Consider the following 16100-nt stretch of genomic DNA (forward strand, 5'->3'; position numbering starts at 1 on the left):
ACACCAGTGAGAATGGCTAAGATCAAAAACTCATGTGACAGCAAATGCTGGAGAGGATGTGGAGAAAGAGGAATACTCCTCCATTGTTGGTGGAATTGCAGACTGGTACAAACATTCTGGAAATCAGTCTGGAGGTTCCTCAGAAAATTGGACATTGAACTACCTGAGGACCCAGCTATACCTCTCTTGGGCATATACCCAATAGATGCCCCAACACATAACCAAGACACATGCTCCTCTATGTTCATAGCAGCCTAATTCATAATAGCCACAATCTGGAAAGAACCCAGATGTCCTTCAACCGAGGAATGGATACAGAAAATCTGGTAAATCTACACAATGAAATATTACTCAACTATCAAAAACAATGACTTTATGAAATTCATAGGCAAATGGATGGAACTGGAAAATAGCATCCTGAGTGGGGTAACCCAATCACAGAAAAACACACATGGTATGCACTCATTGATAAGTGGCTATTAGCCCAAATGCTTGAATTAGCCTAGATGCACAGAACACATGAAACTCAAAAAAGATGACCAAAATGCAAATGGTTCACTCCTTCTTTAAAAGGGGAATAAGAATACCCTTGGGAGGGAATAGGGAGGCAAAGTTTAGAACAGAGGCAGAAGACACACCCATTCAGAGCCTGCCCCACATGTAGCCCCTACATGTACAGCCACCCAATTAGACAAGATGGATGAAGCAAAGAGGTGCAGGCTGACAGGTACCAGATGTACATCTCTCCTGAGAGATACACCCAGAATCCAGCAAATATATAGGCGAATGCCTGCAGCAAACCATTGAACTGAGAACGGGTCCCCCATTGAACCAATCAGAGAAAGGACTGGAAGAGCTTGAAGGGGCTTGAGACCCCATATGACCAGCAATGTCAACCAACCAGAGCTTCCAGGGACTAAGCCACTATCCCAAGACTATTCATGGACTGACCCTGGGCTCCAACCTCATAGGTAGCAATGAATAGCCTAGTAAGAGCTCCAGTGGATGGGGAAGCCCTTGGTCCTGCCAAGTCTGAACACCTAGTGAAATTAATTGTTGGGGGGAGGGTGGCAATGGGGGGACAATGGGGAGGGGAAGCCATTTAGAAGGGGAGGGTGTGGGGTTAGGGTTATGTTGGCCCAGAAACCAGGAAGCGGAATAAAAATCTAAATGTAAATAAGAAATACTCAAGTTAATAAAGATATAAAAAAAGAGAGATATTACAAAACAGTGATTGTTGTTTTCAGTTATTTTTGTTGTTAGATGTGGAATTAGGATTGTGTGTCTTTCTCCTTTTGTTTTTTGTTTTTTTGTTTTTTGTTTTTCTTTTTTTTTTTTTTTGTACGGAGATTAATTTCTTGTATTTCTATGATGTAGTTTCCTTTCTCGTGTAGGAGTTTTCCATCTATTATACTTTGTAGTTCTATATGTATGGAAATATACAGTGTAAATTTCGTTTTGTCATGGAATATCTTGATTTCTCCATCAATGTTAATTCAGAGATTTGCTGGATATCTTAACCTGTGCTGGCTTTTGTGTTCTCTTAGGGTCCCTATGGCATCTACCCAGGAACTTCTGGCTTTCATAGTCTCTGGTGAGAAGTCTTGTGTAATTCTGATAGGTCTGACTTTGTGTGTTACTTTTATGTGACTTTTCCACTTACTTCTTTTAATATTTTGTTTTGTGCATTTGGTGTTTTGACTATTCCATGACAGGAGGAATTTCTTTTCTGGTCCAATCTATTTGAGTTCTGTGGGGTTCTTGTATGTTTATGGGAATCACTTTCTTTAGGTTAGGGAACTTTGTTTCTATAATTTTCTTGAAGATATTTACTGGCCCTTTAAGTTGGGAGTATTCCTTCTCTTCTGTACTTAGTATTCTTAAGTATGGTCTTCTCATTGTGTCTTAGACTTCCTGGATGTTTTGGGTTAGGAACTTTTTGTGTTTTGCATTTTGCATTTTGCATTTCTATGGTATCTTCTGCCCCTGAGAGTCTCTCTTGTCTCTTGTATTATGTTGTGATGCTTACATCTATGATTCCTGATCTCTTTCCTAGGATTTCTATCTCCAGGGTTATCTCCCTTTGTGATTTCTTTAGTGTTTCTATTTCCATTTGAAATCCTGGAGTTTTTGTTCAGTACCTTCACCTGTTTTTTTTTTTTTGTTTTTTTTTTTTGTTTTTTTTTTTTTGTGTGTGTTGTCCTTCATTTCTTTAAGGGTATTATTTATGTCCTTTTAAAGTACTCTATCTTCATCATTAGATGTAATTTTAAATCCAAATCTTGCTTTTCCGGTGTGTTTTGATATCTAGTGTTTGCTTTTGTGGGAGAACTGGGCTCTGGTGATACCATGTAGTCTTGGTTTCTGTTACTTAGGTTCCTGTGCTTGCCACTCATCATCAGGTTTTCTCTGGTGTTAGCTTGTCTTGCTGTCTCTGACAGTGGCTTGACCCTCTTGTAAGCCTTTATATCAGCAATCCTGTAGACCTGTTTACTTTCATACAGATTTGGGAGCAGAGAGCTGATCTAAAGTCTCCAGGCAGGTTGCTTGACACAGGAGTTGGTCTTACCACTGCTCTCTGGTGTTTATGTGCTCCTGGTGACTGGTTTTCAGCTCTAGGAGCACACAGAATCCTACAAAGTGTCCTGACCATGAATTTTACTTCCCTGTGCCCAGGGGACACATAGGGCAGTAGGCAGGTTGCCCTTGTTTCAGGAATGTGTGCAGAAATAGTTGTCTCCATTGAGGTCTCAGGATTATTCATGTCTCTGGGGCTTCAGCTCTCTCCCCATGAGATTTGGGTGCAGGAAGCTGTGGGACCAGTTAAGCTCCAGGTACAATTCCTGTTTATTCTTGTTAGATGTCAGCTCACAGGTATAGAAGCCAATATGGTGAAAGGATATGCTGAGTCCTGTTCTTAGTTTGTCCTGATTCTGCATATGGAATTCTGCTTTGCTTTCATTTTTTCCAGATATAATCTACAGTGATGTATTTAAATTGTATTTAAATTCATCTAGTCTGAGAAAGTTCTGGAAGAAGGCTGCTCTGACAATATTTAATATATGCATATAAGTATTTACACAAGTGTTTTCTGATCATGTGTTTCTGTATTCAAATAACATTCCTTGGATAATTACTTTCTTTGTTACATTCATATATAACAAGTGAGTGTGAAATAATGTTTCAGGCTCAGCTTCTTACATATACAACTCCCTGCACTTTTCCCTGGGCTCAACAATTGGGTGAGTTCCCCCTTGGCTATCCCTTTTCTTTCACCTATGTATAGGTGGGAAGGTTTGTGTATAGCCAGAATGGCTGGTTCCAATATCTCCAAAAGGCTGTTTTCAAGGGTTTAAAAACCATGTCTATCTCAGGGGCCTATTCTATCTCACCTTCTTGATGTCTTGGTGGCTTCATATAGTGGTTTGACTTCTTGAAAAGTTGATAGGCTCATTTAGTGTTTTGGTGCCCTTATTGCAGGGGTTTAGCAGAGACCTGCCCCTGGGAGGGGGCAAAAGAATGGGGAATAGGAGGCACAAAGAAGGAGAGCAAGTCTATTGTCTGATCAAGACATTGAATTTTATTTCCAGGCAGTGGCTTATAAAGACAAGCAAGGGAGAAGGTCACTCAGGACCCAAGACCAATTTCACTACCATCACTACCCTCCCATTGTTCTGTTGGTTCCTGTAACCTAAACACAAATTGCAGGTATGCTGTTAAGAACAGATAACTGGCTAGGGTTCTCAGAGGGTAAGTGGGCTTGACATTCCTTAACCATTCCTGAGACAGAGCTTTTGTAAGCAGGCTTGGCTCCCAGCATCACTTTTTATCAGGCCAGTAAGCATCCAGGGATAAATGAATTATTAGGATCTGGCATTGACCAGAGTGGGTTAGCATTAACATGATCCTCTGAGCACTTTGTGCAGTTTCAGTTACTTTTTTGGGAAGGACAGGAACATTTGCCTTGGTGATCTCAACAGAAGTGATATCTGTGAAAACTGACCAAGAAAGAGATTTACACCAACCTCTCTGCAATCAGGTTTAGTTCTCAGGGACTCAGAAATGCATAATAGAGTCCTCCCCTTGCAGGTATCCACACCAATACAGGCAAGCACAAATCTGAATTTTATTTAGCTCCTAAAGGAGGCAGATCATCATAGTGCTCAGTCAGGCCTCTGTCAGCCAAATCAAGCTTTTGGTAATGAACCTGTAGGAGTTTGGATACCAGGGAATCAATTGTTTTTTTGATAAAGCCTGTGAGCCAGTTAAAGGACCAAGGACCAAAAGCCAGGAGCAGGAAGGAACCAACCAGTGACCCCAAAATAAGGAGCAGGAGGGTAAGTCAGAGAGAGGAGGAAAACAGCTCCGAAACCTGCCCTCTTCTTTTTTCTGTTTCTTTCTTAGTTCCAAGCTTTCTCTAACCTTAGCCATACTATCTCTGACTACCCTGGTATAGTTGGTGTAGAAGCAACATTCTTCTTTAAGGGCTGCACATACCCCCGCCCTTGCTGAAGAAGGAGCAAATTGAATCCTCTTCAGTTCTGGAGAACCATTTCAGGCAAGTCTTGATAGAGAATGACCCTTTTTTTAACCAGTAAAGAGAAAGGGAAAGAGGGATCCTTTCCCTGGATTTCATCACTTCTTAATATTTCTCGGGCTAAGCTATCCTTCTTGGGGGACCCAAGGATTAGCCCCAGGGATTTCTCTTCATTTCAGGGCAGGGTCTGCCCCCCCCCAGGAGTTCCTCTGCCATGGAGGCAGGTTGTTACCCTAAGCATTCATTTCAGAGTGGCTCTCAGAAGTCCCATGCCTGCCTTTTTTGCATTGAGAACACAGGAAGCAGGAAGGCATGAATTCAGCCTCTGGGGCCCTTGCATTCTCTGAAGAAATGGTCTGGATGTTTGCAATTCAAGCAAGTCTTTGGGAGACTGTCCTGGGTAAAGTATTTTAAGGGTGTCTACGATGGCTAAGCTGATATTATGAGCTGAAATGATGCCTGCACAGAGTTTGAGATAACCCAAAATGTACTGGCCACTACAATGGGGCCATATGGTAACTTGACAAGTGGGGTTTGCATTTTCGAAAGCAAGATGTTTAATGAATTTGCTTTCATTTTCCTCTTGTTAGACTTTGAGCCTTTCAGCCTCATCTGTGAGAGAGCTGATGAAACTGCTATAGGGTTGGTTGAGACCCTGTCATATCTTAGACAGTGAGAGAGTTGCCAGCTCCGTAAGGGGAAATGGTTCCCAAGCATTAAGACTGGGGTTTTGTATCAAAGCAAAGAGACTCTGAGGAAACTTAGCCTACCTTTCATGGGTGTCATAGGGCTGTAACCTAAAAATTTATCCTTGGTCCTAGTTTTGGAGGTTTTTGGTTTCAGAATTGTGGATTGCTGTTTCTCTACAATTTTCAACAAATTCAGTTTTCCAGAGAACATAGTCACCCCCTGACAAGGTGGCCCATGCCACAAGATACCAATCATTAGGTGTAAGCCATAAGTCACTCAAGGTTTCAATCATGGATAAAGTAAACCGGGATGCCAACTTAATTATTTTATGTGTTTAAGCTAGAGGCAGCAATATTGTTGATGACTAACCTCTTCCTTTTCCCTGTCAGCATCTCCTGAAACCTCATACTCATCATCTGAGGCTTTTTCATCCAAGGGGGATTCCCTCCTGATGGGGTTCCCTCCCTGATCAGAAGCATTGTCTTCTCTGGCCTTCCTTGGGCATGAAGGGGTATTTTAATCTGTGTAACTAGGAATGCTTGAAGAGTTTGGGGGATTTTTATTCTTTGTTTCAGTTTTAGCATTTTCCTTTGTCTTAATTTTAAGAGGGGCTCACTTGGGAAGCAACCAGGTTAACTCAAGATCCGAAGCCCACAATTCCTTCAATAGAGTAAGATATTCCCTCTTTTTTAATTGTAAATCTTTAAAGAAGGATACCTCCCTGTAAAGTTTTGTTTTAGTGTTTTCAGTGGCCTTGGCAATATCTGAGTCAAATTGAAAAACAGAAGCACAAAATGGGGAAGTATTGACATATGGGGGGTATACTTGGGCAGCTAACATGCAAGGGTGGAGCATTCTTTTCTTCTAGGAATAACAAATCCTTTGGGGGAGGAACCTCTTCAGGCTTGCTGTGGACTGGAGCTCTTAACTTAGTCAAGGCAGGGAAAAGTTTAAGGGTAGGGACCTTTGCAGATGCCTGCTGGGACTCAGTATGCAGACCAGGAGGGCCCTGGTCTGGAATGAGAATGGAGAGAGATTCACAGATTGAAGGAACTCCACAAGGCACTGTAGGACATCTTTTTAAATCCTCATTAAGTTTCTGTTGAATATCTGGCAATGTCTTATAACCTCTAGGTAATTCATTAATCAAGTTCCAGTAGGAAAAGGCTGGAACAGGGAACTTTTCTGGGCCAAATGTTCTATAAAAATCTTTTAGACATTCACTCACTCTGGCCCACATCTTTTCACCTGTAGTTCCCTCTTTGGGAAACCAAGGACAAGCATCATCAATGAATATAAAGAATTTAGCAAGATCTTTTTTCCTAACCCGAGTTCCTCGTGCCTTGAGAGATACCTTGAGAGCATTTTAAAATATGCCATATTTGCTCAGTGCCTGTCCCAATGTTGCATTGCTCAGTCTTACCATAATCAGATCAGACTAACAGTGGACAGCTGCTGCAATCATAGTGCGGATCTTCTCTCATGTCCTTGGGGAAGTGTCGATCCTATGAGAGGAGGGCATCCGTGGGCAAGCAACATTCATCCAGATCCCTGTACCCAAACTCTATATCTGGGTGCCAGATGCCTGGACCTGGGGTCTTCATCAGATACCTGGGAGGGAATAAAAGAATGGAGGACAGGAAGCACAAAGAAAGAGAGCCAGTCTATTGCCTAATCAAGCTCTAAAATTTTATTTTCGGGTAGTAGCTTATACAGACATGCAAGGGGGAAGGCCACCCAAGGCCCAAGATCAATTTTACTAGAGTCACCACTCTCCCATTGTTCTTTTGGTTCCTGTAACACTACACAGCAAAGAGCAGATGTGCTGATAAGAACAGCTAACTGGCTAGGGTTCTCCCAGAGTGTAAGTGGGCTTGACATTCCTGAAACATGTTTGAGACAGAGGGTGTGTAAGCCAGCTTGACCTCTGGCAGTTTGGCTATCACAATAAATACTGAAATAAGTTTACAAAGCCTGACAGATCCCAGAAATTCCCATACTTGGTTCATGATGATTTGCATCTGGGCATATGACAATATGTGTTGACTCCCTTTTAGGATGTACCACAGTTAAGTGACCACAAGCTGACAGGACTGGGCTTTCTTAGCACACACTTGTTTACCCAGCTGGCTTAGCTCCAGTAGCAGGTCTTATGTGGACTACTAACATGTCTCCAATTCAGCATTGACATGTGAATTCCTGTTCTAGCTTCATTGGACATTGGGACTTTCCTGATTCAGACTGTGGTAGCCTCAGGCTTCAACTGGAAGAACTGAGGTCGTATGATGGGCAAGTCCTATTGGGATTCTTTTTTGCCCAAACCTCAAGGAATTTTTGAAGGATCCACTGAAGGTAAAGAAGACTTAGGGGCTGGGGATTTAGCTCAGTGGTAGAGCGCTTACCTAAAAAGCACAAGGCCCTGGGTTCGGTCCCCCAGCTCCGAAAAAAAGAACCAAAAAAAAAAAAAAAAAAAAAAAAAAAAAAAAAAAAAGAAGACTTAGAGATGTGACTGGAAAGGGAACAATTTGTACTCTTCTTTTTTTGTAAGACACCAAAGTTGCCTTACCACAGGAGTGCAACCCAAGAGGACAAATTTGCTGGAGCTGACCTCTGTTCTCTTCGCCAATTGTGATCTGGGGGAGCATGATTACTGGCCAATGCACCAAAATGTTGTAAGACCCCATAGTGCACCACCCATAGAGCACAGATTGAGAAAGTGACCAATGCAATAGCCTAAGGGTATAAGGTTTTTAATCCACATATGTGGGGTTGCTCATCCCCACAGGGAGAGGCAATACCAAATCCAAAAAGCACACAACTTTTATTCATTACAGAAGGCAGACTTCAGCAACATTGTTAGCTGGCTTATTCTCACTACTCATACACAGGACAAAGGATCTAGTCAGGTATTGGCTGGCCTGCTCAAGGGGCAGTTCTTGCCTCAGTTAGATATTTTCCTCATCAAGTGCTACAACTGACCTTGGTGTATCACTGGGAATGGGCGAAGTTGGCACATCCCTTGGTAGGGGGTGAACTGGGTGTTTGGACAGGGTCAGGATAACCTCTTGGGAATGTTCTCAGAATTTACCACAGGGAGGGGTAGGGAGTCTTTCCAAGAACAATTGTTTTTGTTTTGTCCTAATTACCTTGGCCTTGGTCAGTGAGGCCTAGTCATTCTTGACTCAATATCTTGATCACCAAAACTATATCATATCACTTGGCATCCTGACATCAGATGTATCTCTCAGAAAGGTCACAAGTTTGTCATAGGCATCCTGACCACCAGATATAGTTCTCGCAACCTTGCTTTTACACCTTTGTTTTTCAAGTCTATGAAACTATCAAACCTTATTTCTTCAGTGTCAATTGTCTTCTTCTCCTCTTAAATAGAAAGCCAAAGACACATGGTTAAAGCTGCTTAGTTCTCCTGCTTGCAGGAATTGGAACGTGGCCCCCTTGTTCTATTACAACATCACTAGCTTCCTCTTTTTTAAATCCTTCACTGTCTAAAGTTGGCTGTCCAGGATATTGCTCTGTAGATTGACCATGAATTTAGACATCTGTGTGCCAGTCTCGTGGGATTAAAGGTCTGTACCACCACACGTGATTTAAGCTTTGTCTCACCTAGAATTTGCTCTGTTCTAGTCTGGCATTGAAATCAGAGCTTTGCTTGTCTTTACCTTCTAGGATTATAGGTTTGTACTAAGTTGCCTGGTGCTAACTTAACTGGGTGGGAACTTGCCCCAAGGTCATTACTTCCTTAATTTAATTTAATATCTTTGAACACAGGATTCAGCTCCATTTCACTTCCTGCTGTCCCTTTAATACTCGAATCATATAATTTGCTTCCTCCTTTTTCAACTTCCTTTTCTCATTAAAATGCTCTTCATAAGAGTTAATTTTAGTAACTGTACAGAAGAACTTACAGTAGGCTGTTTTGAGTCTTTCTTTTTCAAGGAAATTAATCTAAATCTCTTCACTTCAACCTCAGATAGACACTTCAGACAAGGGCAAAAAGTGGCCACATTCTTCACCAAAATACCACAAAAGCATCCTACAGAAATTCTTCTCCTCTAAACCCCTTGGGCAAGGCCTGCGCAATTCAAATTACTCTCAGTAACAAAGTCTACTCCATTTCTACTAAGATGGTCCATTAAGCCCCATTTAAAACATTATATGGATTTCCTAATCCAAAGTCTCCAAATCTATATTCCCCCAAACGAAAGCTTGGTCAGGCCTATCACAGCAATACCTGGATCCGGGTACCAACTTCTATTCTAGTTAGGGTTATATTGCTGTAAACAGACACCATGACCAATGTAAGCTTTATAAATGACAATTATTTGGAGCTGGCTTACAGTTTCCAAGATTCAGTCCATTATCATCAATGAGGGAGCATCGCAGTGTCACAATATCCAGGCAGGCATGGTGCAGGAAGAGCTGAGTTCTACATCTTTACCCAAAGGAAGCCAGGAACACACTCAGCATCCTCAGTCAGCTAAAACAAGTTCCTCCAAGCCTGCCCCCACACTGATGCACTTCCTCCAACAAGGCCCTGCTTTCTAATAGTGACACTCCTGGGCCAAGCATTCTGAAACCATCACAAATGGAAACATATTATCCAGCACTTTCACTCCCTCTGGGTCAAAATGGAACTGCGCTCCTCTTTGGTGAAGGAATGTTTTCCATCTGGGAGTATGGGCATTCAGAAATAACCATAAATGAATCCGAATTATTCCAAAATCTATCTTTCTTTGGCTAGACCTGGATAGGTCGTGGTGGCTGTTGCCCCTGTACCCATGGTTTTTTTTTTTATTTGAAATTTGCATCAGTGCTTTTTTCAAGACAGAATTTTGGGCCCTGTGCGCACAAAAAACTATCTGGCTTTCCCCTCCTCCTTTAAGATTACACAGGGCATGGAATGAAGGTGAGCCACGAGGCTCTCAGTCATAGAGTTCTTCCTATATAAAGTTATAGGACGTTGCTTACCAGCAAAACAATCCAGGCACTGAAGTTCCTGACAGATATCAGGGTCTGTTTGTTAAAAAAAGAAGCCAAGCTTCCCACTGATAATTTTCTCTCATTTCTGGGTCTGAGAGAATATAAATCTTATGGGATTCAAACAGTTCTTTTGAAATATTCTGTAGAGCTCTCATTATTTCACCTGTTACCATAGGTAAATTTATAGGCCAACTTGATTGAAGCTTCCCTGAGGCTCATCCAACAGAATCTGGTAGTAGACACATATACTCTCCCTATCTTCAACAGCCTTAAAATCCCAGTTGGGTATGGTCAAAGTTAAGGCTGTATCAATATTTGCCTGGGCTTGTGTGGGCAGACCATTTACCTCTGGAACCAATTTCCAAGCTTCTCTGACAATTCTCTCACTTTCTTCATCTGTGAAAAGAACCTGGAACTGTTGTTGACAGTCATCCCAGGTGGGATTATGAGTCAACATGATTGAATCTAAAAGACCTAGGTGATCTGAGGGTCTTTTCGAAAATGGAGGCAGGGGATCTACGACTTACAATTATAAAGGTTATTACTGGTTAATGATACATAGGACACAAACTGTCTCTCCTGTACATCTGTGTGTTCAGAAGACTAGAGGAGTAAGGTCATAGCACAGTCAATCCCTTTGGGCAGTATAGCATGAATGTGTGTTGAACTCATATTAGGTAAGGGCACTAAAACTCATCAAAGTAAAAACGCCTAAGCTGCCATTTAAATTCTCACTATCTGTGCACCAAATCAAAGGCATCAAAGTATAGCAGCAGTCCTTAAAAGTCTCCCCATCAGAAAATGCCCAGGTCCATAATTTTCATCTACTATACTAAGAGGCATCATGGCATATACTCCTCAAATCATTTCACAAAATAAAAAGAGAAGGAATATTTCCCACTATATTTTATGAGAGACTACATTTACAGTGATATCTAAAATACACATCAATTTCCCTTATGGACACATGCAAACATAATCATTAAATAATTGCAAGAATACATGAAAAATATCATTCACAAAAAGTAGGGTTTGTCTCAAGGTGAGTAATGGTGGTTCAATATACAAAAATCTATAAAATTTAATTGACCACATAGATTAACTGAAAGAAAAAAAAGTAAAACAAAAGCGAACAAACAAAATCAAAAAACATGATCATTAAACTGCATCAGTACATGGTCTTTAAGAAGCGATCCCTTAATGATAAAAGTTCTCCAGAGATTGGCACACAGATGATATGGCTAAATATAATAATGGTAATATAGAAGAACCCCATATCAATATCAACTTAAATGGGGAGAATCTCAAAGTAACTGTACAAAAGCAAAGGTCAGTCAAGGTTGCTCATTCTGTTAAATGGATTGAATACAAGAGTTGAAATCTTAATTGAAACAATAAGGCAACTATCAATAAAGAGGATAAATACAGTAAAGTTGAAAGAATTTTTATTTGCAGATAGATACTACACATGAATTAGGTGGAAAACTTTACACATCAGTTAATACATTTAAGTTAGTTCACCTATTCTGCTCAGTCCAATGTAAACAGGTTTCTCCAAAGAAAGTCAGATAGGATCTGATTCAGGCCACATAAATTCCAGGTCCAAGACATCAGACAAGAATAAAACAACATCAACAGGATAGGTGTCAGGTAGAGTGTCCAAGACCCTAGTGCTGCACTTACCCTACACACCGTTTTGAAATATTACTGCTCTGTGAAATCCATAGCCACCATGCTACCTTGCCCCAGATTCACTGTAAGTATTCCAGTCAAACTGTAATCTAAACAGAATTCATTGTTAAAAACACTTGTTATAGCTGTTAGCAGCCAGGTTCAGGCCATAACTGACAAGCTCCTAAAATATCTTTTGGCGTTTGAGTGAGGGCTCCAAGGAAAAACAATGTACAGAAGCTAGGGTGCGAAATGCTTCCTCCACCAAGTGGGGATGTGACCCCACCATTGACTTCCACTCCAAGGTCTCAGAGACTTCAGAAGCATGAAGTATAATGAAATCCATGGCCTTAGTCTTCAGGTGCTCTGTGCTGTGGAGGTCAGCCAGGATCAGAGTTGGTACGGCATTCTTCACAGAGAGGTTCCTGCACAGGGAATCCTCACAAATGACCTTCAAGTCCTGCAGATCATACTTATCATCAGTTGCCAACAAACCAGTGGCCATTGAGTGGCTGTGGAGGTGTGGTGCCTTCCCTGTGTAAATGAAGGCCATCATTTCCTTAAAGACTTGCAGGTGAAGGTCATGGATCTCAATGCGGTTTGTTAGGCACTCCTGCATTTCATGTTCAAACATGGCTCTGAAAACTGGAGAGCGAGCTGCTAGGATGGCTTTGTGAGCTCTGAATTCCTGCCCATCTACAACAAGGGTGCAGTCTGTGAAGAGGGAATTTTCCCACAGCTCTCCTATGTCATTAGCCAACATCTGTGTTGGATCCTTGATTGCAGGTGTCATGTTATGTCCAGGCCTGCTAAAGGAGGGTCCTCCTATGGACACCTTGCAACACAGGATGAGCTGGTCTTCAGGGAGAAACCAATGCCTATGAGAGAGGAGGAAATCTCGAAGGATGAACTTCCTCAATGCCCATCGTTCATTTGGAAGAAACCTTATAACATTTGGGATCTCTGTAATTTGATGTTTCTCTCCTTGGGCATTTAAGATCCAGCACTGGAACTTTGCCATTACTGGGCTCTTTGGACAACTGTGCAAACCCAGACAAACAGACAGGTAATCTTTGCTTTCTTCATCAACACCGTTTGGATATAATGTCAAACACCATTGCACTTCTTCATTGGCCTCTAATGAGAACACTGGGCTTGTAATAATTTCCCAAATTCCATCCATACAAAATGAAAAGTTGTTAATGGTCCACTTGTAGCAGAATTTCTGAACACTGATATGTGTGTAGCCGCAGAGCTTGTCTTCCAGGTCCCCTGACATATCTTCTGGAGGTAGTTTGGAGATTAAGGTTGATCTGAAAGAAGTAATAGAATTTACTCTATTCTGCAAGATACAATTATAGATAGCCTTTCGTTTTTATTTTCAATTTCTGTTAAATTGCCCCTTTCATATTCTTGAAAATGTCTATTTCTAAGCAGGATCTGTAGGTTTCCATACTTGTTCTACCAAACATAAAACAGACCCACTATGACTGTTAAATCTCTCTCTCTCTCTCTCTCTCTCTGCCTCTCTGTCTCTGTCTCTGTCTCTCTGTCCTCATTTGATTGTGTCTGTATATCTCTGTCTTTGTTTTTGTATGTCTCTCTCATTCTCCACTACCCCCACCCAAATCTACCATGGGTCTGTATGACTCTGTGTATCTTTATTGAATATTAGGTCAATAGTAACTAGGTTTGACTATTCTATCCAACTTTTGAACTGTTTGGAAATGGATAAACACTACCATTTCAACTCTGTTGTACTAATCAGGGGCGTGTAATAAACATAAAGACTAAATTTCTCTATATAAATAGAAAGTGGATGTATGAGAAAAATCTGTAGGCAGAAGTCAAACTAATATAAAGTTGGCTAATGTCAATACTTACTTATTCCACAAGATTTGAAGTCTCAGATCCTCTTCAGAATTCAACAGAATCCTGCAGAAATAGGTTCAGATGCCAGTATAGAAATGAGCTTGCTAGTAAAGTGAGAGCAAGCAGGCAGACTCACAGCATCCTTCTTCTATGTACTTTTATAGGCCTGCAAGAGAAGTGGGGCCCAATTAATGGTGTGTCTTCTAGACTTAAGATTTGGATTAATGGTACATGTTTTCCAGACTCAAGAATCAGATTAAAGGTGTGTTTTTCTACCAAAAGAGTCTGTAGATGAACTGGATATATCTACTTCAACTTAAGCCAAAAACTGTTAAAAACCATCCTCTCCAGTTTTATAGGTTACTTAAGTCCACAGGAAGTCTAAAAAGGAGGATGTTAGGTACTCCTTCACAAGCAAAATGATGTTTCATGATTGTGGTGCATTGGGGTGTTGGGAGGGGTGGGGGTGTCTGAGCTAGAAAACAAAATAAAGACCCTGCTATGAGTTTTGTCAGATAGTCTCCTGTCTGTTATTTGGAGCAAGGGGGTGGTGAAGAACTCTTCAAGGATAAACTGGAATTTACATCCCAAATATATTTATTTACATTTGGGATGTAAATAAATAAAATAAATAATGAAGAAAAAGAAACCAGTACAGAGAGAAATGTAAGAGGGGAGGCAGTTTTTCCAGGAGAGTTTTTCGGAGACAGGTTGAAGAGAGAGAAATGGAGACACAGGGAAAGACAGAAGGATTCAGAGGACAAGAAAGTAGCCAGAAGAATACAATAGTTGGTGAAAGTTAGTATGAGGCAAGGAAGAGCAGCTCAGGAAATCCTGAAATAATTCAGATTGAATCAGGTACAATGGAGAAGAGTTTTAAACTACCCATCCAGACCTCAGAAAAAACTAAAAAGGAGTGACTTATTCACCTATAAGTATCACAGGCTAAATTTTTTTTCTAGGCCTAGAATAGACTTAGTGTCTAGAAGCTTCCAGAGATGACAAAAATTGCAAATAATAGTAGTTATTTTTACTATAAAAACACTAGAAAGTCTTCAGCAGGTCTAAACCAAATGTGACAGCTGAGCTGTTCCATGAACAAGTCAAACCCTCTTCATTCAGCAATAGAGGATGAATGACTACAGGGAAAGGAAAGACCACTTGTCCCTCAAAGAAAACATGCCCATTTATCTCTGTGTTTTTCTCTTTTTATGGTTTTTTTGCTCATACACATCCATTTATGACAATTTCAAGATACAAAAAACCTATGACTTTCCTTCAGAGAGGGGTGTAGCTTCAGCAACATCTTCATTGAGGGCAGTCCGCTGAGTGACTGCCATCTTTGTTGTTGGTAGATAAGGATTTCCTATGCTATTGTTTCAGCACCATTTAGCTAATGCAGACCATATGACTGGTTGTAGCTTCAGTGTCGTCTTAGTTAATGACAGGCCAGTGGTCATCTACCATATTTGCTATAGGCAGTTACATAAACATTGCCTCCTTACATTAGAATACTCTTTGAATCGCTAATTTCTATCCTGATTTGGTAAATCTTTATTTACTATTAATTTAATGATTTGCAGCAGTAAAAATTTAAAGAGCATTAATGATTGCATAACTCATATGCTTAATAGATATTCACTATCAATCTTTTTGGAAATCTGCTGAATATAACCTTACATGTTTAAAGTTATTAGGACAGAGAATCCCATCCATAGATGTTACAACTGCCCCACCCCCACCCACCAAGATCTCTGAGAAGAAATAGACACAGTGACAAGTCTGCCTAGATTATGGTATGATAACCACTAAGAAACAGTGCTCCATTGCCTTGCTGCTGTCTGTATCACCCTACACTGCTGTCAAACTGAGGATACAAGAGAGTTAAATGTCTCATATTGCCTAAGACAAGGTAAGGCTGCTTGCTCCTTCCTACTCCCTTATTCTCTTACTCCTACTCTCCCTGATACTTTAACCCCTTTCTCTATCTCTCTCCCCCTTTCCCCATTCCTCTTCTTTCTCCATGTGTTCCTGGCCAACAACTCTATCTCCATTTCTCTCTCTTTTTGTCTTCCTCCCTCTCTGACTCACACAGTCTCTCTAAATGTATGTCTTCTTTTTCAGCCTCTACTCTCTTCTCTTCCCTACCCGACTTCCCCTCCTATGCTCTAATTAACCTTGATTCTACACTGTAACTATACTAAGTGCATATATATATATATGTATATATGTATACATATACATATATATATATATATATATGTATTTCTATATCCATGTATCTACTGATTTATCATCTATCTATACTATCTATACTAAAAATAAACTA

The 16100-nt window shown here is 40.7% G+C and overlaps 1 protein-coding gene across 1 annotated transcript; it reads right to left on the minus strand.

The window, feature by feature from the left end:
• Nucleotides 1-12083: 12083 nt before the first annotated feature.
• On the minus strand, nt 12084-13184 carry LOC120101034 (TD and POZ domain-containing protein 3-like). The gene has a single exon (XM_087643855.1). The coding sequence runs from the start codon at nt 13176-13178 to the stop codon at nt 12084-12086; it is 1095 nt and encodes a 364-aa protein (XP_087499981.1). The 5' UTR covers nt 13179-13184.
• Between the last annotated feature and the right edge of the window lie 2916 nt (nt 13185-16100).

This window comes from Rattus norvegicus, chromosome 2, assembly GCF_021556685.1.
Source record: "Rattus norvegicus strain SHRSP/BbbUtx chromosome 2, alternate assembly SHRSP_T2T, whole genome shotgun sequence".
NCBI lineage: Eukaryota > Metazoa > Chordata > Mammalia > Rodentia > Muridae > Rattus > Rattus norvegicus.